Here is a 24039-nt window from a genome sequence, read left to right on the forward strand (position 1 = left end):
AACATAAAGGGATGCTGTACTTTGTCGAATGCTTTTTCTGCATCTATCGAGATGATCGTATGGTTCTTATTTTTAAGCCTATTGATGTGATGAATAACATTTATTGATTTCCGTATATTGAACCAGCCTTGCATTCCAGGGATAAATCCTACCTGATCATGGTGCACAATTTTTTTGATATGTTTTTGTATCCGATTCGCCAGAATTTTATTGAGGATTTTTGCATCTAGGTTCATTAGAGATATTGGTCTGTAGTTTTTTTTCTTTGAAGTTTCTTTGTCTGGTTTAGGAATCAGGGTGATGTTGGCCTCGTGCAATGAATTTGGAAGTTCTCCCTCTTTTTCTATTTCCTGAAATAGCTTGAAAAGTATTGGTATTAGTTCCTCTTTAAAGGTTTTGTAAAACTCTGGTGTATACCCATCTGGTCCTGGGCTTTTCTTAGTTGGTAGTCTTTTGATGGTTTCTTCTATTTCCTCAATTGATATTGGTCTGTTTAGGTTGTCAATATCCTCCTGACTCAATCTAGGCAGATCATATGACTTAAGAAATTTATCGATGCCTTCACTATCTTCTGTTTTATTGGAGTATAAGGATTCAAAATAATTTCTGATAATCTTCTGTATTTATGAAGTGTCTGTTGTAATATTGCCTTTTTCATCCCGTATGCTAGTAATTTGAGTTCTCTCCTTCTCTTCGTTAGCGTGGCTAAGGGTCTCTCGATTTTATTTATTTTTTCAAAGAACCAACTTTTAGTTTTGTCAATTTTTTCAATTGTTTCTTTTGTTTCGATTTCATTAATTTCAGCTCTGATTTTAATTATTTCTTGCCTTCTAATTTTGCTGTTGTTTTGCTCTTCTTTTTCTAGGATTTTGAGATGAAGTATTAGATTATTTATTTGTTAGTTTTTTTCTTTTTTTAAGGAATGAACTCCAAGCAATGAATTTTCCTCTTAGAACTGCTTTCAATGTGTCCCATAGATTCCGATATGTTGTGTCTGTGTTTTCTTTTTTTTTTCATCTTTCATACATTTGATTCAAGTGAGTTATGCACTTCCATTTTTACCCCAAATACAAATTGCAGAATCATATCAGTTATACATTGACAATGTTTACATAATGCCATATTAGTGACTGTTGTATTCTGCTGCCTTTTCTATCCCCTACTATCCCCCCTCCCCTCCCCTCCCCTCTACCCTCTCTACCTCATCTGTTGTTGTTCAGTTCTCTCCCTTCCCCCCCCTTTCACCTCACAACCTCATATATGTGATTTCGAATAATGATGAGCGTTTCCTTCCGTTTCCATGCAATTTCCCTTCTCTATGAATTTTTTAATTTCCTCCTTGATGTCTTCTATAACCCATTGATCATTCAGTAACCTATTGTTCATTCTCCAAGTGATGCATGATTTTTCCTTACTTCTTTTATCATTGATTTTCAGTTTCATTCCATTATGATCAGATAAGATTCATAGTATTATCTCTACTCCTTTATATTGTCTAAGAGTTGCCCTATGACAATATATGATCTATTTTTGAGAAGGATCCATGTGCTGCTGAGAAAAAAGTGTAACTGCTTGATGTTGGGTGGTATATTCTATATATATCAATTAAGTCTAGGTTATTAATTATGTTATTGAGTTCTATAGTTTCCTTATTCAACTTTTGTTTGGAAGATCTGTCCAGTGGTGAGAGAGGTGTGTTGAAGTCTCCCATGATTATTGTTTGGTGGTCTATTAGACTCTTGAACTTGAGAAGAGTTTGTTTGATGAACATAGCTGCACCATTGTTTGGGGCATATATATTTATGATTGTTATGTCTCGTTGGTGTATGGTTCCCTTGAGCATTATGTAGTGTCCCTCTTTATCCCTTTTGATTAACTTTGGCTTGAAGTCTATTTTATTTGATATGAGTATGGACACTCCTGCTTGTTTCCGAAGTCCATATGAGTGATATGATTTCTCCCAACCTTTCACCTTCAGTCTATGTATGTCTTTTCCTATCAAATGCGTCTCCTGAAGGCAGCATATTGTTGGGTCTTGTTTTGTGATCCATTCTACTAGCCTGTGTCTCTTAATTGGTGAGTTTAAGCCATTAACATTTAGGGTTATTATTGAGATATGGGTTCTTCTTCCAGCCATATTTGTTTATTTATGTTACTAAACATGGTTTGTTTTCCTCTTTGATTATTCCCCCCCCCCTTTACTGTACTATGTCCCGCTGTTGGTTTTCATTAATATTTTTCATTTCCTCTTCCTGTAATATTTTGCCAAGGATGTTTTGAAGAGATGGTTTTCTAGCTGCAAATTCTTTTAACTTTTGTTTATCGTGGAAGGCTTTAATTTGATCTTCCATCCTGAAGCTTAATTTCGCTGGATGCACAATTCTTGGTTGGAACCCATTTTCTTTCAGTGTTTGAAATATGTTATTCCAGGATCTTCTAGCTTTCAGAGTCTGTGTTGAAAGATCAGCTGTTATCCTGATTGGTTTACCCCTAAATGTAATCTGCTTCCTTTCTCTTGTAGCTTTTAAAATTCTCTCCTTATTCTATATGTTGGGCATCTTCATTATGATGTGTCTAGGTGTGGATCTCTTACGATTTTGCACATTCAGCGTCCTGTAGGCTTCTAGGATTTGGGATTCTGTCTCATTCTTCAAGTCTGGGAAGTTTTCTCGTATTGTTGAATAGATTGCTCGTTCCTTTGGTTTGGACCTCTATACCTTCCTGTATCCCAATGACTCTTAAGTTTGGTCTCTTTATGTTATCCCATATTTCTTGGATGTTCTGCTCATGGTTTTTTAACAGTCTTGCTGAACTGTCTATGTTCTTTTCAAGTTGAAATACTTTGTCTTCATTGTCTGATGTTCTATCTTCTAAGTGTTCTACTCTGCTGGTAGTATTCTCAATTGAGTTTTTAAGTTGGTTTATTGCTTCCTGCATTTCTAGGATTTCTGTTTTTTTTTTATAACCTCAATCTCCTTGTATAATTGATCTTTTGCTTCTTGGATTTGTTTATGTAATTCATTGTCAAAGTGGTCGAAGTGGTCTTTCATTGTCTGATTTTGCTGTCTAATGTCTTCCTTGAGACTCCAGATCATCTGAAGCATGTATATCCTGAATTCTGTATCTGACATTCCATCTGCTGCAGCTATTACCTCTTCTAAAGTTGAGTTGACCTGCATTGCTTGTGGTCCTTTCTTTCCTTGTCTTTTCATACTGTTCGCGTTTCTTTCTGCTTGGTGAAACTGTTGTGTTATTGATTTTTCCCCCTATATATTTATATTGCTCTTGTATAGTTGCAAAGTCTCCCTCGCAGGCGCTGGCGGTGGCTCTGCCCCTCCTCCAATTGGGGCAATGTGCCTACTACCCCGGCAGGCCGCTGGGCCTGTTTTGCCGGTGGGTCGCAAGACCGCCTAACTTGCAGGCGCAGGCAGCGGCTCTGCCCCTCCGTGGGCCGCTAGGCCTGTTCTGTCGGTTGCAGGTCTGTCTACCTAGCAGGCGCTGGTGGCGGCTGTGCCCCTCCCCCAACCGGGGCGATGTGTCTGGCGGGCCGCTGGGCCTGTTCGGTCGGTGGTCACGGTTCCGCCTACCTTGCAGGCGCGTGGGACAGCTGTGCCCCTCCATGGGTTGTCGGGGCATGACCTGCCGGTAGGTCGCAGGCCCGCCTACCTTGGGGTGGGGGAGAGCTCAACCCCTCCGTGGGCCGCTGGGCCTGTTCTGTCTGTCGGTTGCAGGTCTGTCTACCTTGCAGGCGCTGGTGGCGGCTCTGCCCCTCCCCCATCCTGGGCGATGGCAGGCCACTGGGCCTGTTCTTTCGGTGGTCGCAGGTCTGCCTACCTTGCAGGCGTGGGGGGCGGCTCTGCCCCTTCGCGTGTTGCTGGGCCTGACCTGCCGGCGTGTCTCAGGTCCGCCTACCTTGCAGGTGCTTGGGGCGGCTCTGCCTCTCCGCGGGTTCCTGGGCCTGTTCTGCCGGTGGGTCGCAGGTCAGCCTACCTTGCAGGCGGGTGGGGTGGCTCTGCCCCTCCGCTGATTGCTGGGCCTGTTCTGTCAGTGGGACGCAATTCCGCCTACCTTGCAGGCGCGGGGGGGGGTGGCTCTGCCGCTCCGCGGGTTTCTGGGACTGTTCTGCTGGTGGGTCGCTGGTCCGCCTACCTTGTAGGGCGCGGGGGCTCTCTACATTTGTTCTTTAAAAGGTTAAAATTAAGATCTACATGATGATTCACACCTGTAATCCAGCCCATGAGGCTGAGGTAGGAGGGTTGTAGTTTCAAGGCCAGCGTCAGCAAATTAGCAAGGCCCTAAACAACTTAGTGAGACCATGTCGCAAAATCAGAAATAAAATGGGCTGGGGATTTAACTCAGTGGTAAAGCTCCTCTGGGTTAAACTTCCAGTACCCCCCTTTCCAAAAAAAAGTGAGTGTTAATTTTAGCATCAGTCTTTAAAAAAACTTTAGAGGGGTTCTAAAAACTAAAAATCTTAACTAATTTCTCTGCTATTAAGTCTGTGATGAGAAGTGATGTTTGAAGTTATTTTGTAAAAGAAACCTTCTGGTGCTTTTGTTTTGTTTTGATTTGTTTTTTGATGCTGGGAATTTAGCCCAGAACTCAACCACAGAGCTATACCCCTATTCACTTCCTGGTGCTTTTAGAGTTGTGTGTTTTGAGCATGCCTGTAATCCCAGTGACTTGGGAGGCTGGGGCTGGAGGATCCTAAGTTCAAGGTCAGCCTCAGCAACTTGTAGGATCCTGTATCAAAATAAAAAGTATTGGGGGATGTGGCTCATTGGTGAAGAATCCTTGGTGTTAATTCCCGGTGCCAAAAAAAGAAAAGGAAAAAAAAATTTCAGGTTGGACTGTTGTGATTTTTTTTTTATTTCAGCAAATGCTTAGGTTATAAGTCTTGTGGCAAGTATTGAATTACAATCTTTAATTTGTATATTAAAACTTCTACTAAAGAACTGGATGTTATACTGGGCACAGTGGTGCACACCTATAATCCCAGCAACTCAGGAATCTGAGGCAGAAGGATTACAAGTTCAAGGCTAGCTTCAGCAACTTAGTGAGGCTCTCTTAATATAAAAAAAGGCTGGGGATGTAGTTTGGTGCCCCTGGGTTCATTCCTCAATACCAAAAGTAAATAAATAAAAATAAAACCGAAAAAATGAGTTGGGCGCCATAGTACCTGTTTATTTTATTTTTTTTAAAGATAGAGAGAATTTTTTAATATTTAATTTTTAGTTTTTGGCGGACACAACATCTTTGTTTGTATGTGGTGCTGAGGATCGAACCCGGGCCGCACACATGCCAGGTGAGCGCGCTACCTCTTGAGCCACATCCCCAGCCCCCAGAGTACCTGTTTATAATCTAGTAACTCTGGCTGAGGCAGGAGTGTCAAGTTTTGTGTCCATCCCTGGCAATTTAGTGAGACCCTATGTCAAATAATAAAAACTTTGGGATATAGTTCAGTGGTAGAGTACCCCTAGGGTTCTACTCCCAGTACCACCAAAAAAAAAAAAAAAAAAAAAAAAACCCAAAACAAAAAGCAAAAACAAAAACTCCTTACTAGGCTGAGTGAGGTGGCACACGCCTGTAATCCCAGCGGTTTGTTAGGCTGAGACAGGAGGATCACAAGTTCAGAGCTAGCTTTAGCAACTTAATAAGGCCCTAAGCAACTCAGTGAGACCCTGTCTCTAAATAAAATACAAAATAGGACTGGGATGTGGCTCAGTGGTTGAGGGGCCCTGAGATCAATCCCAATACCCAAACAAACAAACAAACAACAAAACCCTTACTAAAAAGTTCCACCACGTTTCTGGGATTAATAGACCTTTTGAGAATTTAAGGAGCAAAGAAACTCAGGGGCCTGTTGAAAGTCAGTCAGACTCAGGTGGAGCCAGTGGTTTATCTGCTTGCTAGTGGCAGGAAAGCTGAATGCCCTCAGGATCCAGGCACCCTATGAGCTGTGGTTGGCCCTGGTTTCCATAAATGGGCTGTCTCATCTGCTCTGGCTGGTCTGTGAATTATAATGACAGTGTCTTGTCAGCTGTGAAGGACTCTCATGACTTAAGAGACTGTTACTTAGTGCTCCAATCATTATAGTAATTTTTCTCTTTTCTTGTTTTTGACCTATTACTAAAATTTATTGGAGGCCAAGTTTTGGTCAGTTATAGTATAGCATAAAAATGCTCTAGTAGTGTGTTTTCACCAGTAGGGTCGGGACACTATGCTGTCACTGAATTTCTTAAAACATTGGTCTGGTATTTCATTGCATTTGACCCTTTTCCTAGAAAACCCCACATTACTTGCATGCTAAGAAAGAGAAAATTGGCAGAGTGCTTGTTTTTTTCTTGTTGTCTTTGGAGGTGTGATTTAGGGAATTTCTTATAACTCTGTCGAAACATGTACCTTGAATTCTCCCTCTTCATTCCTTACTGCCTCAGACAGATTGGTGCCCTTGAAATACCCTTTCAAAGTACTTTGTGCTTCTATTTTGTTGTAGCATTTACTGCTCTTAAGAAATTACTGTTTAATCATTTATCTTTATAGCCTTGGTGAAGCTAGGGACCTGTGTTTCTTAACATTGTGTGAGGTCTGACATAGTAGTCACTTAAATTATTTATTGAATGCCTTAATTAAACAATGGGGCCTAGATCAGCCTCCATGTTTCATTTATTTATACCCATTGAATCCTTTCTTTAAATCCTTCCTTTCCTTGATACAGAGGCACTAATGAGAAAGAAACCTGTTCTCTGTACATTTCACTATTGTCCTTTATTTTAGTTAAATGCATTTGTTGAGTATTGGATCTACTTTTACTTTCTAATGTTAAAACTCATTTTCTCCTCACTGAGGAACTTGATTATCTAAAGGGAAAACTGCAATAGAATAACTTGGCTACAGGGCTGTTTCCAAAGGGCATGAGACTAAACCTTAATCCCTCAGTTTAACCAGGGATGTCTGAATCTCACTTGAGGTATTTGCCTCAGGGTTAAGGTACTTGAAAGTGTCAACTAGGGCTGAAACCAGGAAAATGATCTTACTGATTCCATTCTGGTCTTTGAATTGTAAAGTCCTGGCTCATGCATGTAGTCTCTTGTATGTTGAAATTACTCCAAGAATGTTGGGCTTTAAGAACAAGTGTACTAAAATCCTGTCTGTCTTTTCCATACATTATGATTATTTTTTTGCCTTTCTCTTAGGTGCCCTTGTGCATTGACTCTTCCAATTTTGCTGTGATTGAAGCTGGGTTAAAGTGCTGCCAGGGGAAGTGCATCGTCAACAGCATTAGTCTGAAGGAGGGAGAGGAGGACTTCTTGGAGAAGGCCAGGAAGATTAAGAAGTTTGGAGCTGCTGTGGTGATTATGGCTTTCGATGAAGAAGGACAGGTGAGTGATTTCTGTCTATCTAGCTGTACTGTGTCATCCAGGTTAGATAGCAGTGGGAGAAAATGAATTCTGAAGTAGCTTTGTGTACATGCATGTACACAATACATATGTCTATATCCACACACAGATGCATGCATACATTTATATATGTGAAGGTTTGGTATAGAACAAAGTCATTACATCAGTGGAGAAAGGTTGAATTATTCAGTAAACACTACTGGGACAACTGGTTATGCATTTGGAAGAAAATAAAGTCAGAGTCTTGTTTTAATACATTTTGTGCTGCTCTAACATATTACAGACTTGATAATTTATAAACAATAGAAGTTTATTTGGCTTATGGTTCTGGATGCAAGAAGTCTAAGATTTAGGGACTACATCTGGTAAGGGTCTTCTTGCTGCATCATCCCCTAGCAGACAGTCAGAGAGGGTGAGAGAGAGCAAGAGAGTGGAATTTATCTTTATAACAGACCCACTCTCACTGTAAGGAACCCAATCCTATAAAGAACATTAATCCATTTGTGAGTAATTCTTATGATCTCACCACTCATGAAGGTCCCACCACCTCATCACTAGCCTCATCCCCACCATACACTAAAGTCTACACTGATAAAATATTTAAATGTAAAAAGTTCTAAAGAATATATAGGAAAATTCTAACTAGTGTTGCAGAAAATACCATTAACTCAAAAGGCCAGAAAGGAGAAATATTTACGTAAAAATATAAAACTTTATTATATGGCAAAGACATGGTACTATTTGTGACATGAGTAATAGTATGGGCTGATGTCACTAATATGCAAAGAATTTCTATAGATCAGACATCAAAACTAGGTTGACTGGGAAGTTCGTAGAATGGACAAAAAAAATAAGCAATTTATAGGAAAAGGAGTACAAATAGCCTGTAAGATACTGATATTGTTTTTTAAAAAGTAATAATGTTCATTTTCTTTATCAAAATAAAAACAATAGGATTGATAAATGATAGCTCTCATAAAATATCCCTGCCATGGAATCAGGGTGGGGCATATGGGAAGCTTCAAATACAACTGTGGTTTCACTGGGTGATCATTACATTGTTATGTTTTATACCTCACATAACTTTCATAAGCATCTTTGTATCTGTTCAGTAACTAAAGAAATTGCAAAATCCATCCCTTTCGATTAATCCTGTCTTGGAAATCTTGTAATAAGTTCAGTATTAAGCTATGTGTTCACACTCATTTTAGCATTATGATAGCCAAAAATTGAGAACACTCTAAATAACCATTACTAGGCGAATGCATAAATTTTGCAGCATTTAAAAAGAATGAGTTGACAGAACCATGGGCGGGGGTCGGGGGAGGGAGATGATCCCAATTTTATTTAATAAATAGTATGAACAGAAAATAAATAATCTGGGCTGGGGATGTGGCTCAAGCGGTAATGCGCTTGCCTGGCATCGCAGGGCCCTGGGTTTGATCCTCAGCACCACATAAAAATAAAATAAAGATGTTGTATCCACCAAAAACTGAAAAATAAATATTAAAAAAAAAAATCTCTCTCTAAATAAATAAATAAATAACCAACCCGATGATAGCTTTGGGGTAAGCATAGTTTTATATGGGAACACATTAGCAGTTAATAAATGGTGTACTTTTTTTTCTGCCTTTTTAAAATTTTTGTAATAAAATCATTTTTAACAAAAGTGTTGTTAACTCTTCTTGTACAAAAGATGAAAAATAATTTTTTTTTTTTTTTTTGGTACTGGGGAGGCAGTGGGCACTCAACCACTGAGCGACTTCCCCGGCCCTATTTTGTATTTTATTTAGAGACAGGGTCTCAATGAGTTGCTTAGCGCCTCTTGAAGTTGCTGAGGCTGGTGGTCTCCTAAGGCCCCTCTGTGGAGGAAATGTTTGAAAACCCAAATAAAATGAGGGAGAAGTCCAGGAGGCCATGGGGGAATGAGTAGAAGAGGTTCTGGTAAATGGAAAAGTAGATATAAACAAGATTGCCTCTGCCATTCAGCATCTCATTCCCCAACTTGACAGAATGTGAACATCTTCCCATTTTAGTAAGTATGGATTATAATTCCATGGTTGCATTATATTTCAGTATATGCCTTAATTAGTCTATTGAACTGTTTTTTTAGTAGTGTGAACAATGGCGAGTGAATATCCTAATTTATGCAGCACTTTCACTTGTAGAGAATGATTTTCTTAGGATCAGTTCATAGAAGTGAGCCAAAGGGTGTGTATAAATTTAATATTTGAGTGCACTTCATTGTTTGTCTGAAAATTTGTATCCATAGCGGTGGCACCAATTTGCAGTCCCACCAGCAATGTATGAGTGCACCTTTTCTCCACATCCTCGCCAACATTTACTGATGCCTGTATTCTTGATGATTGCCATTCTGACAGGAGTGAGATGAAATCCTAGAATAGTTTTGATTTGCATCTCTCTAATTGCTAGAGATGTTGACCACTTTTTTATATATTTGTTGATCAATTGTATTTCTTCTGTGAAGTGTCTGTTCAGGTAAGGACTATATTGATTGGGTTTTTTGTTGTTTTTTTTTTTTTTTTTGATGTTAAGTTTTTTGAGTTCTTTATCCTAGAGATTAATGTTTTCTGGGAGAATGCTTTATCAGAGGTGCATTTGGTAAAGATTTTGTTCTAAGGAAGCATTTTAAGGCTTCCCTTTGGCATTTCCAAATTGCCAGCAATTTGTGACCATTAGCAAGTAAAATAAGAGTTAATTGAACGTAAGCACTGTGATCCTGCTACGGTAGGTCTGATAATCGACCTAGCTACTACATAGGGCCAAGGAACAGATAATGTGTACTGCAAGTATATGCTGATAGATAAGATTCATGTCCTAGGGCGGGTGGAGCAGGACAGTTGTAGGTTGGTTCAAGATTTCATCAACCTACTCAGGGTGGAATGCGATTTTAAAACTTAAGATCTGGGCTGTGGCTGTGGCTTAGTGGTAGAGTGCTTGCCTAGCATGCATGAGGCACTGGGTTCGATCCTTAGCACCACATAAAAATAAAATAAAGACATTCTGTCCATCTACAACTACACAAAAGAAAAAAATTGTTTCTGGAGTTTTCCACTTAATATTTTTGGACCATAGTGGACCACAGGTAACTGAAATAGTGGAGAGTGAAACTACGGGTAAGGTAGATTCCTATATATATATATTTTTTTTTTCTCTTTTCTCAGAGCATAGATCATTTTTCATGTAGCCAGAAATTCAAGACGTAATTTGGTTAGTGTGCTGAGTGTTGAAGTTGCAAGTTTGACCCAAAGACAGCTTCTATGACAAAGTTCAGACATGCTTTGAGTAAAAGCAGCATTCATTCCCTCATATATTCATTCAACAAATGATACTGATCCTCTGACAGGTACTGCTCTGGGTATACAGCAGACTGACATTCTAGCTGTCAGGAGACAGGTTGGCAATTTAATAATAAGTATTAACCAAAAATAACAAAAAAGTTACCAAATTAGTACAGATTATGGAAAGACCTGCTCTGAAGAAGGGAGGAGGAGGGAAGGATGGTGGGGTTGGTTTATGGAGGGTGATTAAAGCAACTTCTGAAAGGAGCCTTTAGCCAGATTCCTGAGAGATGTTGAAGCACAAAACCATGTCTGGGGTATCTGGAGCAGTGGCAGCAGTACATACCAGGGCTCAGGAGCACAGGGTTGGAGGGGTTAGGCCTATGGGAGGAACAGGGTGAGTGAGTATAGTGGAGGAGAGGCATGATGAGCCTTGGCTGGAGGCAGAGCCTGACAGCAAGGGGAAGGAAAGCTGGTAAGGGGAAGGGAAGCCGTGGGGAGTGAGCCTTGCTGGAGTCCTAGGGACTTCTGTGATGGGAGGTCCTCATTCATATCTGTAAGCTGAGGCACATGCTAACAAGTCAGTGTTGTAGTGGGGGACGGGGAATAAACATGCTTCCTCAGATCAGCATACACTGTTAAGGTGGAAAATTCAGGAAAGCCATGGCAATGCTGCTGGGGTGAAAGGACTTGCAGAGAGGTCAGGAGAAGGAGGGACACTTATTTTTAGTCTGTCTTTTAGTAGTGTTTGCATTTTTATCGTGTGTTTTTAAGAAGCCTCTTTAGTAAATATGCCATTTATATGCATACAAAATTTGATGTTTGCAGAAGAAAATCTTACCTGTCATATTGATAAAAATACAAACGGAACCAGGCACAGTGGTGTATTCCTTCATTCTGAGCCACCCTGGAGACTGAGGCAAGAGAACACTAAGTTCAAGTTCAGCTGGGACAACTTAACAAGACCCATTTCAAATTAAATATATATGTGTATATATATATATATATATTTTTTTTTTTTTCAAACAGATTCCTCCACTGAAATATGAAATAATTTGGTAAATATTTAGAGGCCACTTGGCATTTGTATTTCTGTGAAATCCATATGTTGACACTTGCGTACTTTCAACAAGTGAAATGTACTTTTTTCATGGATGACACTTTGTTTTTATTTTTTATATTTCATATATTCTCCTTTCCCCAGGCGACAGAAACAGATGTCAAAATCAGTATATGCACTCGAGCCTACCATTTACTTGTGAGAAAATTGGGCTTTAATCCAAATGACATCATCTTTGACCCCAACATCCTTACCATTGGTACTGGAATGGAAGAACACAACTTGTATGCTGTGAATTTTATCCATGCAACTAGAGTCATTAAAGTAAGTAAGGGTCATTTTCTCTTTTCTGTCCAAGACATTTCAAATTTATCACAGGGGTCTAGTGAATGGTTAGAGCTATCACATATTTTTGGATGGGGATGTTGACATTCTCATTGTGTAGTAAATTGTTTTTCCTCAAGTTAGAGACTTTAAAATTTTTTGTAATGCTGTTTAAATTATGAAGTGGGACACACCTCATAGTTTCACAGTGTAACACACTGATGCTTGTATGTTTCTCCTTTTCTGGGTATACCTCATTCTGAATTTCATGTCATAGTCATCATCCTGATTTAGCCATGTTATTTAGGGTTATTTTTTCTAACCTTTGTTTTGATGGCACTTGGAGTGAATCCAGGGTATTCTACTACGTGACCTACATTTTCAGCCCCTTTTATTCTTTCATTTTGATACAGGGTCTTGCTAAGTTACTGAGACTAGCTTCAAACCAGTGATCCTTTGCCTTGGCCTCTTGAGTTGCTGGGATCACAGGTGTGTGCCACTTGTCTAGATGGTGGTTTTGCTTTTTAAGATGGCCTTAAGGCATATGTTGGCTTGGCTAGCATTCATAAATGCAGGAAGGTTATGATGTGCCCAGCATTGATGGTATTTCTCTTGGAGCAGGGCGTCAGTATTCCCTATTTCAAAGTTTTTTTTTTTTTTTTTTTAATTTTAGTTGTTCAAAACATTACATAGTTCTTGACATATCATATTTCATACATTTGATTCAAGTGGGTTATGAACTCCCATTTTTACCCCGTATATAGATTGCAGAATCACATTGGTTACACATCCACTTTTTTACATACTGCCATACTAGTGTCTGTTGTGTTCTGTTGCCTTCACTATCCCCCCTCCCCTCCCCTCCCATCTTCTCTCTCTACCCCATCTACTGTAATTCATTTCTCCCCCTTGTTTCTTTTTCCCCTTTCCCCTCACTTCTTCTTATATGTAATTTTGTATACCCCTGAGGGTCTCCTTCCATTTCCATGCAATTTCCCTTCTCTCTCCCTTTCCCTCCCACCTCTCCTCCCTGTTTAATGTTAATCTTCTTCTCATGCTCTTCCTCCCTGCTCTGTTTTTAGTTGTTCTCCTTATATCAAAGAAGACATTTGGCATTTGTTTTTTAGGGATTGGCTAGCTTCACTTACCATAATCTGCTCTAATGCCATCCATTTCCCTGCAAATTCCATGATTTTGTCATTTTTTAGTGCAGAGTAATACTCCCTTGTGTATAAATGCCACCTTTTTTTTTTATCCATTCATCTATTGAAGGGCATCTAGATTGGTTCCACAATCTAGCTATTGTGAATTGTGCTGCTATGAACATCGATGTAGCAGTATCCCTATAGTACGCTCTTTTAAGGTCTTTAGGGAATAGTCCGAGAAGGGGAATAGCTGGGTCAAATGGTGGTTCCATTCCCAGCTTTCCAAGGAATCTCCATACTGCTTTCCAAATTGGCCGCACCAATTTGCAGTCCCACCAGCAATGTACAAGTGTACCCTTTCCCCCACATCCTTACCAGCACTTGTCTAACAAATGGGACTTACTCAAACTAAAAAGTTTTTTCTCAGCAAGAGAAACAATAAGAGAGGTAAATAGGGAGCCTACATCCTGGGAACAAATTTTTACTCCTCACACTTCAGATAGAGCCCTAATATCCAGAGTATACAAAGAACTCAAAAAATTAAACAATAAGAAAACAAATAACCCAATCAACAAATGGGCCGAGAACCTGAACAGACACTTCTCAGAGGAGGACATACAATCAATCAACAAGTACATGAAAAAATGCTCACCATCTCTAGCAGTCAGAGAAATGCAAATCAAAACTACCCTAAGATACCATCTCACTCCAGTAAGATTGGCAGCCATTATGAAGTCAAACAACAACAAGTCCTATTTCAGAGCTTACAGTGACTTTATAGAACAGAACTATGAGAACCAACTGAATATCTAAACAATATATTTTTGCCTGTTTTTTAGCTTGAAGGGAATCATAAGATATTTATGACTTTTTTCTTTATTCAAACTCATTTTAAAGATTCATGGAGGGGCTGGGGTTGTGGTTCAGTGGTAGAGTGCTTGCCTAGCACTGGATTCAGTCCTCAGCACCACATAAAAATAAATCAATAAAATAAAGTTATTGTGTCCATCTACAACTAAAAAAAAAAAAAGTTTCATCTACATTGCTGTAACTGTCATTTGTTCATTCAATTAATGTATAATATTCCATTGTATCATTACGCCATAATTAACTATTCTACCATAGAGGGAGAACTGGTTTGTTTCCAGCTTCTGGGCCTCATGAGCAATGCTGCTGTGAACATTCTTCTATACATATATTGGGCACACATGCCCAAGTTTCTTTAGCATATACCCCAGAAGCCAAGTGGTTGGGTCATAGTACTAGATAATAGCAAGCCGTCTTCCTCAGTGCTTGAGCCAGTTTGTCCTTGAGCCAACAATAAATCAGAGATCCTGTTGTTGCACATGCCTGATGATGCTTGATATTGTCATAGATGCAGCAGGAACCTCAGTTGCCTTTTGTCCTTTTATAATTGATCAAGTTTATAATGAACAACAGCATTTGTTCATTTAGTTACAAATACCTTCAGGTAGTTTGTGCTTTCAATGAATGGGGAACTGAGGGGTGTGTGTGTGTGTGTGTGTGTGTGTGTGTGTGTGTGTGTGTGTGTGTGTGTGTGTTTGCTTGCTTTTTTGCACACAAACATACTCTCCCTCCACCACTTTCTTCTCTATCATTTATCCAGCAAGTATTTTATGTAATACTCATTATATATTATACCCTATCAGGGTCATTACTTAAGTACACAGAGATAAAGTAGAATTTTATATTTTCCCTTAGGGAGACTAAAGTCTAGTGGGGGACACTGATGAAGCTGTGCCTTTACAGCACCATGATACAGCAAACTTGGGTCTGTGTCTGATTACAGCAAGCTCTGTGTTACTTTGGAGTTCACGTTGTTTATTTTCTACTCGTATATAAAGCTTATTTTTGGGCAAAATAGACACTGTTTTCACATTTTAAAATTTTTGCCAGGAAACTTTACCAGGAGTCAGAATAAGTGGAGGTCTTTCCAACTTGTCCTTCTCCTTCCGAGGAATGGACGCCATCCGAGAAGCAATGCATGGGGTTTTCCTTTACCACGCAATCAAGGTATGATTAAAGGCCTGCTTGCCCCTGAAACCAGCTTTCACTAGGGCAAGGTTTGTCCACTGTGGCCCTCAGACTAACTGGCCTGTGATCAGGTTCTGTAAAGGAGGTTTGTTTAGGGTACCCCCTAAATGCAGCATTCACCTGTATTTTATCTAAGGCTGCTTTTGGGAACCAATGCAGAGTCAAGTATTTGTGACTGAGACTATGGCCTAAAATGTTTTCTTTCTGGTTCCTAATTTAGGGCATCACTGGAAATCCTCACTTTTCTTTTTATTGCCTTTAGTTTGGTATGGATATGGGGATAGTGAATGCAGGAAACCTCCCAGTATATGATGATATCCACAAGGAACTTCTTCAGCTCTGTGAAGACCTCATCTGGAATAAAGACCCTGAAGCCACTGAGAAGCTCTTACATTTTGCCCAGGTAGAGAGAAAAGTGTCTATCATGGCTTTTTCCTTTCTTTGAATTTATTACTCACAATTATTGAAACTTCATTGTAGAATAGAAGCACAGACCTAATCATGTCTTCGGATCAATGAACATTCTAGAGAAGGTATTGTAATTAGGGTAAGGAAAGAGAAATGGACCGTTTCTAGGCTACTTCAGCATTCTGAAGCTAAATTTCTTTTTTTGGTACTGGGGATTGAAACCAGGGGCACTCAACTACTGAGCCACATCTCCAGCAGCACTTTATATTTTTTATTTTGAGACAGGGTCTGGCTAAGTTGTGTAGGGCTTTGCTAAACTGCTGAGGCTGGCTTTGAACTCCTGATTCTCCTACTTAAGCCTTCTGTGTTGCTAGGATTACAGGTGTGCACTGGAACTTAAATTTCTAAGTATTTATTTTGAAGTGTGAAATATATTTTTCTTGTTGCAAGTGACAGATATTACTTCTAGAAAATTTACAAAATACAGGTAAGCAAAAGGAGAGAATAAAATCACTCATATTCCCATCACCCAAAGTATTTGGAATAGACTGCTTTGTCTTAACCCAGCAATTCCATCCCTTAGGCAGGAATTGTCTGGTTGTATGGCTGGTAAAACAAATAGTCTTTTCATGTACCAGTGAGGGGAGTATGAGCTTAAGAAGTACTTTTTCTTTTTTAATTATTCTTTAGATTTTTCTCCATGAAAGACTCCTATTGTTGTTATTCCAGTTACTCTCTGGTCCTATATTTTGGTTTTCTCCCCAGATCTTTCCTTCTTTTATTTGTACTGGTAACTTGATGTCTTCATGTTTGTTTTTATTGGCCTTTCCTGTTATCAGACTCAGGCTAGGCCCCTTCTGAGTTTCCCTTAAAAACACTACTTTGAATATGACCCTGCAGCTGCAGAACTGTGACAAGTATCTCCTGTCCCACCACACAGTTGCCCTGGAGGTCCAAACTCCAAGCATGAATTTCTGGCCTTATATGACTTTGCCTCTGCTATCCTGCACAAGCATTGCTCTAGCAACATCAGTTTTTGTTCAACATTAATGTATTCAACTGATGTTCACTGAGACCTGCAGAAAATGTACAGAGGTGATCTTAATCCAGTGTGGTAGTTGCTGTCGTAGGGGAGGCACAGAGTGCTTTGAGGATGTTGAGGTGGCATCGACCCCAAAGGTGGAGTTGGTTAGGGAAGCTTTCCACAGGGAATGAGAATTCAGGTGAAAATTGAAAGAGGAGGAAGAGCTGCATGTGCTTCTCACCAGACTTGGTACTATGATTGGTCAGTGTCATAATGCATGCTGGGCACTCTGCTGGGAGCTGGGAATGTAAAAGAGTAAGACAGTTTATTAGTTGCTGCCAAATGGTTCAAATAAGTGGCCTCCTGCATCTATTTCTTCGTCCAAATTTCAATTCATTTCAGACTCATGGCAAAGGAGGGAAGAAGGTCATTCAGACCGATGAGTGGAGGAACAGTCCCATTGAAGAACGGCTTGAGTATGCTCTTGTGAAGGTGAGTTCAGGAACCTGCACTGGCCAGCTGATAGCTTGTCACTGCTGTCTGATATCATTGTGGGAGGGTTGGTGGCGACAGCAGCTGGAGCAAGAGAGGCCATGGACTCCTGGTAGCCGATTCTCAACCTGGGTAGCCCTCCTGCTCTGCATTGTATGATAGCACATTTGGCACTGTCTAAAGGTATGTGTGGTTGTCAGGGTGGGGGTGGGAGATGTCACTGGAATCCAGTGACCAGGGATGCTGCTCAGTGTCCTGTGGTACACACCACAGCCCTCCACAACAAAGACTATTCCAGCCCAAGGTCAGTAGTACTGAGGTTGAGAACCCTACCCTGACCAAGTTGTTTTTAGTCTGTCCAGTAAGTCAGTACTGATTCTTCTGTGGATGTTTGGGATTTTGGTGAGATAAATAATCTCTTGGCTTCAGTTTTCCCATTTGTGAGTCTGGAGAATTTCAGAGTTCTATTTTTGGAGGTGGGGGGTGGGGCGTCTAAAATTCAACTTTTGCCTTTTGTGATTCACATATTTCAGTTTGTGGAACTAGTTCAGCCACATCCAAGATCTGTGAGTTGGGGACCCTGGAGGAGGGCTTGTTCAAGCCTAGATTGGGGAGCCTCCTCTTTTTGAAATTCACCTGAGAATCTCATTCACCCTCATTCATCTTCCAGCCAAGTAGTGAGAAAACACTGATTTGGCAAAGATATTATTAAAGTATAATCTGTTAAAATATAAGAATACAAACATCTGAGTTAGAAATCTACTTATTAGCCCACCTTCTCATTAATAGCACACTTTGTATCAAGAAAGCCAGCTAAGCACTTAACATGGGTTATTTAATTTAATAATTCTCAAAACATATGAACAAGATATTGTGGCACTCTTAGGAAACTGAAGCTTAATAAATGGCCTGAGTGGGTGCTGGGAGCCAGGATCTGAACTTGATTTCAGAACTCTCAGTCTTAAGCATGTCTATGATTCATTTTCTGTTGATTGTTTGGACTTATCCCATTTTTTTCCCTTTATTCTCTCCCCAACTTTTTTTTTTTTTTTTTTTTTTGAAGGGCATTGAAAAATATATTATCCAGGATACTGAGGAAGCCAGGTTAAACCAGGAAAAATATTCCCGACCTCTGAATATTATCGAAGGACCCCTGATGAATGGCATGAAAGTTGTTGGTGATCTTTTTGGAGCTGGAAAAATGTTTCTACCTCAGGTTGGCAAAAATAGGGAGTCATGTTCACAGTTGAATCTCTTCCTTGTCTTAGTGAATAGTGAGTTTGGTTACTCTATTCAAGTTTTGATTTGGACTAGTCCTTGCCCAGATGTGTTTGGAGAAACCTGTCTTTAGAGTGGTGTGGAAGCTAGAAATCATCTGGAAATTGCTAGCTTCATAATCTTTGTTCTGATTTTCTGCACCCCCTTTTACTCTCAGAAGTAAAGTAAGACTCAAGATAGATTTGATTTGACCAGCAAGTGTTCATCTTAAATAATGCATAGTTTGAAAAAATATTACTGTTTTAAATAGTTATGTTAAGTGATAAATTTCAAGTAAGAACACCATTCTTTATTTTGAGTTGCAGCAGCTGCTAGCTCATGAGTTAATAAACACTTGCTAAGCATCTAGATTAGGAGCCTGAGGCGATGAAGGATGGAAAGGGACTTGTCTTGTTTGAGGCTCAATTTTAAGGGAGTTGAGTGTGGAGAAGAGAAGGCTGAGAATGAGTACATGGCGGGGGAACTTTAACCCTGAAAGATAAGCGACAGAGGCCTTCTAGCCAGAGAAAAGCTAACAGGCAGAAGTTTAAGAAGAGGGAAGTTTCAGTGTTTGGTTTCTAACCTTGTTTTCCTCCTGCTCTGCCTCCTTCACTGGCTTTTCCCTCAGGGAGCTTATTTCTCATTCTGCTCACTGTCAGAAGCAGAGTCCAGTGTAGCTAGCCTGAGGTTAAAGTGTGTGTTCTGAGCTTGTGCTGGGGTTTCACAGGTGCCATCAGAAGCCATGTGGTTTGCAATGGCTGTCGTTGCAGTAGTCAGTCAGATAACCAGCTCTGCTTTTTCCCAGGTTATAAAGTCAGCTCGGGTCATGAAGAAGGCTGTTGGCCACCTTATCCCCTTTATGGAAAAAGAAAGAGAAGAAAACAGAGTGCTTAATTGCACAGTAGAAGAAGAGGCAAGTTGGTTTTTTTTTCAGGCCTGTGGGCCCTTTAAGGAATGGGCCTGGGAGACTTCTGTTGGGGTGGGGTAGGGGATTAGGCAGTCAGGCTAGCTTGCTGTTTATCACTGTAGATAAAGTAGAGAACTGATCTAACATCTGTCCCTCTTTTTACCAAGCTTCAAGATAACTTGGGGTTTTCCTTTGAATGTAGCTTTATGAAATTTTTAATACAGGTGTAATTTTTCAATCAAGACAATCCTTCGTTAACTGATATTTACTTGGTACCAAGTTTTGTACTGACACTGCAGCTACAAAGACCTACTCTTGTTTTTTAGATAGTGGGCTAATGTTTGGTTTGGATGATTTTTTTTGAACAAACAAATATTCTCTCTCTACTAATAGTGTCCTTGATACCACTACTGAATTCATTTTAATTTTTGCTTATTGCACCACCAGAGTAAATCATTAAGCCTTTTAACTTTGCTTGGTTCCCAGTGAAGCTCAGGCAGCTTTGGCTCTTGGGATTCTTAATTCTTCAGTTGATCCAGCTTAGACAGACATGGTGTTTATAAAAACGCCCATTGCCTTGCTTACCATTCCTTGTTTTTTCCCTTGGAGAGTATGCGATGTGCTGGCAGCGTACATAACAACAATGTGGAAGAAGCAGAAAGTTACCCCTAACACCCTCTGCACTGGGCCAGTGTGGTTATTTTCAGATTCTGGGGGGGCATTGCAGTGAACATCTTCTCTTTTCTACCCCCCCTCTAAATGGTGTCAGTAAACATTTGTCAGACAGTTTTGGGGTGAAGGATGTGGTCTTTAGCTGTGAGATTGTTCTGTTTGAACTTGAGCTGTTCTTGAGAGGTTGCAGTACACAATCTTGGTTGAAGCCCTTGTGCTGACCCTCCAGATGGGCTCATTTGAACTGCTCGAGCTTACAGCGCTCTGCTTGCCTAGTGCAGTATTTGGGTCTCAGGCTTGTCTTTGAGGTAATTGTATTAATCCCTTTCTGGGTTGGCACCTGCCTAGCTCTTGAGAACTATGTGGTCTGCTCTGGGGAACTCCAGTCATGCTCACTGCATTGCTTGCTTTCAGGACCCTTATCAAGGCACCATTGTGCTAGCCACCGTGAAAGGTGATGTGCATGACATAGGCAAGAACATAGTTGGAGTGGTCCTTGGCTGCAATAATTTCAGGTAAGCTTAGACCTCACCTCTTCATCCCTTTGCTGTTCAAGAAGGGAAGTGTTTCAACAGGGTAATTATTGAGGGAGGAGGGTAAGGAGTAGTAGTAGATGTTAGAGGTTATTTTTTCATTTATTTATTTTTTGTCTACTCTGTTTTCAAATTGTCCATGGTGAACACAGTTTTTCAAATGCAATAAGTTAGTAATTATCTATTATGCATTCAGTGAGGACAAAAAGAATAGGAAAAGCTATTTGGGCAGGTGGACGTAGCCAAGAGACTTCTTGTGAATGGGCATCATAACATAGGCCCTGAAGGCCAGAACACGGGGCACCCCATGGCAGTCAGCATTTTCCCTTTTTTTCTCAATAAGCTGTCAGATTTCAGAGCAGAGATTGTATGAGACCTGACTGAATGGAGTTTTATAGGGTGGTTTTGTCTGTACAAATGCTCATCAGTAATTACTTAGATGCTTTTAATTTGTTGTATTTTGAAAGGGAGATTTGCCAGAATTTGTTTTGTTGTTTTAACAAACTAGAAATGGTCACAGATTCTGCTAAGGGCAGGTGGGAAACAGTGGGGAAGGTAAAGACTGGTGCAGGTACTTCCCTCTGTTGGTGGAATGTGTGAATTGCAGGGGGAAGTGACAGCAAGTGTCAGGTGCCTTTGAAGAGGGCAAATGCAGATTTTTTTTTAAACTTTTTTCTTTTTAATAAACACATAATAATTGTACATAAAAATGAAATATGATGTGCTGTTTCAGTTCATGTAAGTAATGTGCTGCATGTATGCAGTGTGTTACCTGTGTACAGTGTGCAGTGATCAAATCAGGGTGATTAGTATTTCTGTATGTTTGGAACCTCTCAGCTCCTTTTCTGGTTCTTTGTAAAATATAAAGTAGGTTACTGTAAATTGTAGTTACCCTCCTGTGCTGTAGAGCAGGAAATTATTCCTCCCAGCTGTGTTTTGGTACCTGTTATCCAGCCTCCTCCTCTCCTTCCTCCCCTGCTCTTCTTAGTCTCTACCAATAGCTATTCTACTCTCTTATACTTGTGACATCAAATTTTTAAGCTAACACATATGAGAGAGAACATCTTTGTGTGTCTGGCTTATTTCCCTTAATATAATGTCCTCCAATTTCATCTATTTTGCCACAAATGACAGGATTTCGTTCATTTTTTATGACTGAATAATATTCTCTTATATATTTCATTATATAAATATTATTTTATAAATATATATTACATAAATTATATAAATATAAATAGTATTCTATTATATATATATTCATCCATCAGTGGGCACCTGTGTTGATTCTGTATCTTGCTATATAGGTTTATTTTTGTGATTTTTTTTGTTTCATAACATTTATTTTCTAAATTCTGTATGTTTTTAAGTAGTAATGGATGACATTGCTAAAGCATTTAGAATAGCTTAAATATTTTTTTGAATTAGAAGCTCAAATTAAATGCTTATAGCTATGTTATGAGCATTTACAAAGAAGGTTAGATTATAAAATCAACATTTTTCATGACTTCTTTCATTTTTATTCTCTTCAGTCTCCCAAGTGGCATAATGCGATAATGTGCATAGGAGGGGGTACAGACTGGGGTGTGGCTCTGAGCCAGAGGAGAACCCTGGGGAGAGTCAAGAAAGACAAGGTGTTGGGATGGGAGTGGGAGGTTGTGGTAGAGGCGAGGAAATGAACGGTGATTGGTGAGATGCTCCTGACAGAAGAGCGAGCAATGACAGCAAGGTAGCGCTGGCATCATGCTGGTGGGTTTTAATCGGATTTTGAAAACACATGCAGTGTTGAAAAACTCAGCTTTGAAGTGCAGGCCTTTCTGTCTGGAGTTAGAGGCAGTGTACTCTTTTGCCTAGTTTTGCATGCAGGATTCTGCGTTTACTCATTGTATAACAATATATCTGGTTACGAGACTGCCTTCACTGTATTAAAAAAGAATTGTGCTGCTGCTGGCTATCTGTGGCCTCCAAGGTTGTCCATTATTCATGCCCCTGGCATTTGCTACCAGGTTAGAACTAACAAAGCTGAATATAGTTAGTTCTTGATTTGAAACTGTCTTAAGTTTCTACTGAGGGTTCCATGTGTGCTAACTTATTTAAAGAAAAGAAAAAAAGGATTAAAAAAAAAAGTACTATGGGAACAAGCTGAAAATCCAACAGCACACAGTAAGAAGCAGGCCTCCTTCCTACCCATCGTTGCCAGCTGGTGACATATCATGTAGAAATTCATACTCTCACTTTTAAAAATGTAAACCTTTTACTATTGAATTTTAAGAATTGTTGATATAATTAAATAAATGAAAATAATGTAATTTTTAAATTTTTTTAACAATATAATAAAATTAAATGATAAAAAAGACTAACATTGTAGGTGTTCTCTGTGTAAAATAGGATGATAATACCTGCAACATTTCCTAGGGCAGACACTCCTCCGTCTGGATTCCAGGAGGCACTCCTGTAGAAATCAAACCCTCTGGTCCTGTTCGGTCCCCTTAGCATATTTCCACCTTTCTCTGTCCAGTGTCTGTCCCCCACTCAGGTGTGCCCACCCTTGGAGTTTTGTATGCCTTCTCGGCCACCCTGAGAAGAAAGAGGAGGCCTGCTTCCTGAATCCCCCTCTCTTCCTTGCCTTAGTCTCTAGCTTTTCCTGAGACAGCTCTGTGTGCAGGGACTGGCCTCTTTTCTATTCCCCTCCCCACTGACGTTCCTGTTCAACAGCTGTTTGCTGAGGAACTTACCAGCATTTTCTGTTGGCTTAAATGAATGAGATAATGAGTTTTGCTAATTTAGATCCTAACTCTTCCAGCTCTCCTGCTAAATCAGTTGTGTGACTGGACAACTTGCTTAACTTACCAAATCCTTTCCCACAGTAGGGGTTTCATCATAGAGGGTCTGTGAGGGTTAAATTAGATTACTTTGCAAAGGTCTTAGCATAGTGGAAACAACCCAGATGTCTGTCAGCAGATGAGTGGGTAAACAAAATGTGCATGAGTCAGCTTTCTGCTCCTATAACAAATTTTGGCTCTCAGGTTTGGAGGTGTCAGCCCATGATTGGTTGATACTGTTGTTTGGGCCTGTACTAAAGCAGACCATCATGATGGGAAGTGGATGTTGGACCAAAGCCATTCATCTCATGGACAGAGGCAAAAAATAAAAAGAGAGGAAGAGAAAGGGGCTAGAATCCAACTACCCTTTTAAGGTGTGCTCTGAATGACCAGAAGTCCTCTCATTAATCCCCACCTCCTGAAGTTTCTACCACTTCCCCATAACATGGACCTTTAACATATGGGCCTTTGGGGAACATCCTAGATCCAAACCATAGCCTGTGGCATGTCCATACAATGGAATAGTATTCAGCCTAAAAGAGAATGACATTCTGATACACATGAGATGTGGATGAACCCTGAAGACACAGTGCTGAATGAAATAGCCAAACACAGTGGGACAAGTAGTGTGTGGTTCCACT

The 24039-nt window shown here is 40.0% G+C and overlaps 1 protein-coding gene across 2 annotated transcripts in view; it reads left to right on the plus strand.

Moving 5' to 3' along the window:
• Positions 1-24039, plus strand: part of Mtr (5-methyltetrahydrofolate-homocysteine methyltransferase) — a 104595-nt gene that overhangs the window by 54259 nt on the left and 26297 nt on the right. For both annotated transcript variants that reach the window (XM_076872843.1, XM_076872845.1), the window contains 8 exons: positions 7197-7382; positions 11907-12086; positions 15149-15265; positions 15549-15689; positions 17121-17210; positions 18274-18426; positions 19273-19380; positions 20461-20561. In XM_076872843.1, coding sequence (XP_076728958.1) covers positions 7197-7382; positions 11907-12086; positions 15149-15265; positions 15549-15689; positions 17121-17210; positions 18274-18426; positions 19273-19380; positions 20461-20561 — 1076 coding nt within the window. The remainder of the gene's footprint in view (positions 1-7196; positions 7383-11906; positions 12087-15148; positions 15266-15548; positions 15690-17120; positions 17211-18273; positions 18427-19272; positions 19381-20460; positions 20562-24039) is intronic.

The sequence above is a fragment of the Callospermophilus lateralis genome, chromosome 13 (genome assembly GCF_048772815.1).
Source record: "Callospermophilus lateralis isolate mCalLat2 chromosome 13, mCalLat2.hap1, whole genome shotgun sequence".
Taxonomy (NCBI): Eukaryota; Metazoa; Chordata; class Mammalia; order Rodentia; family Sciuridae; genus Callospermophilus; species Callospermophilus lateralis.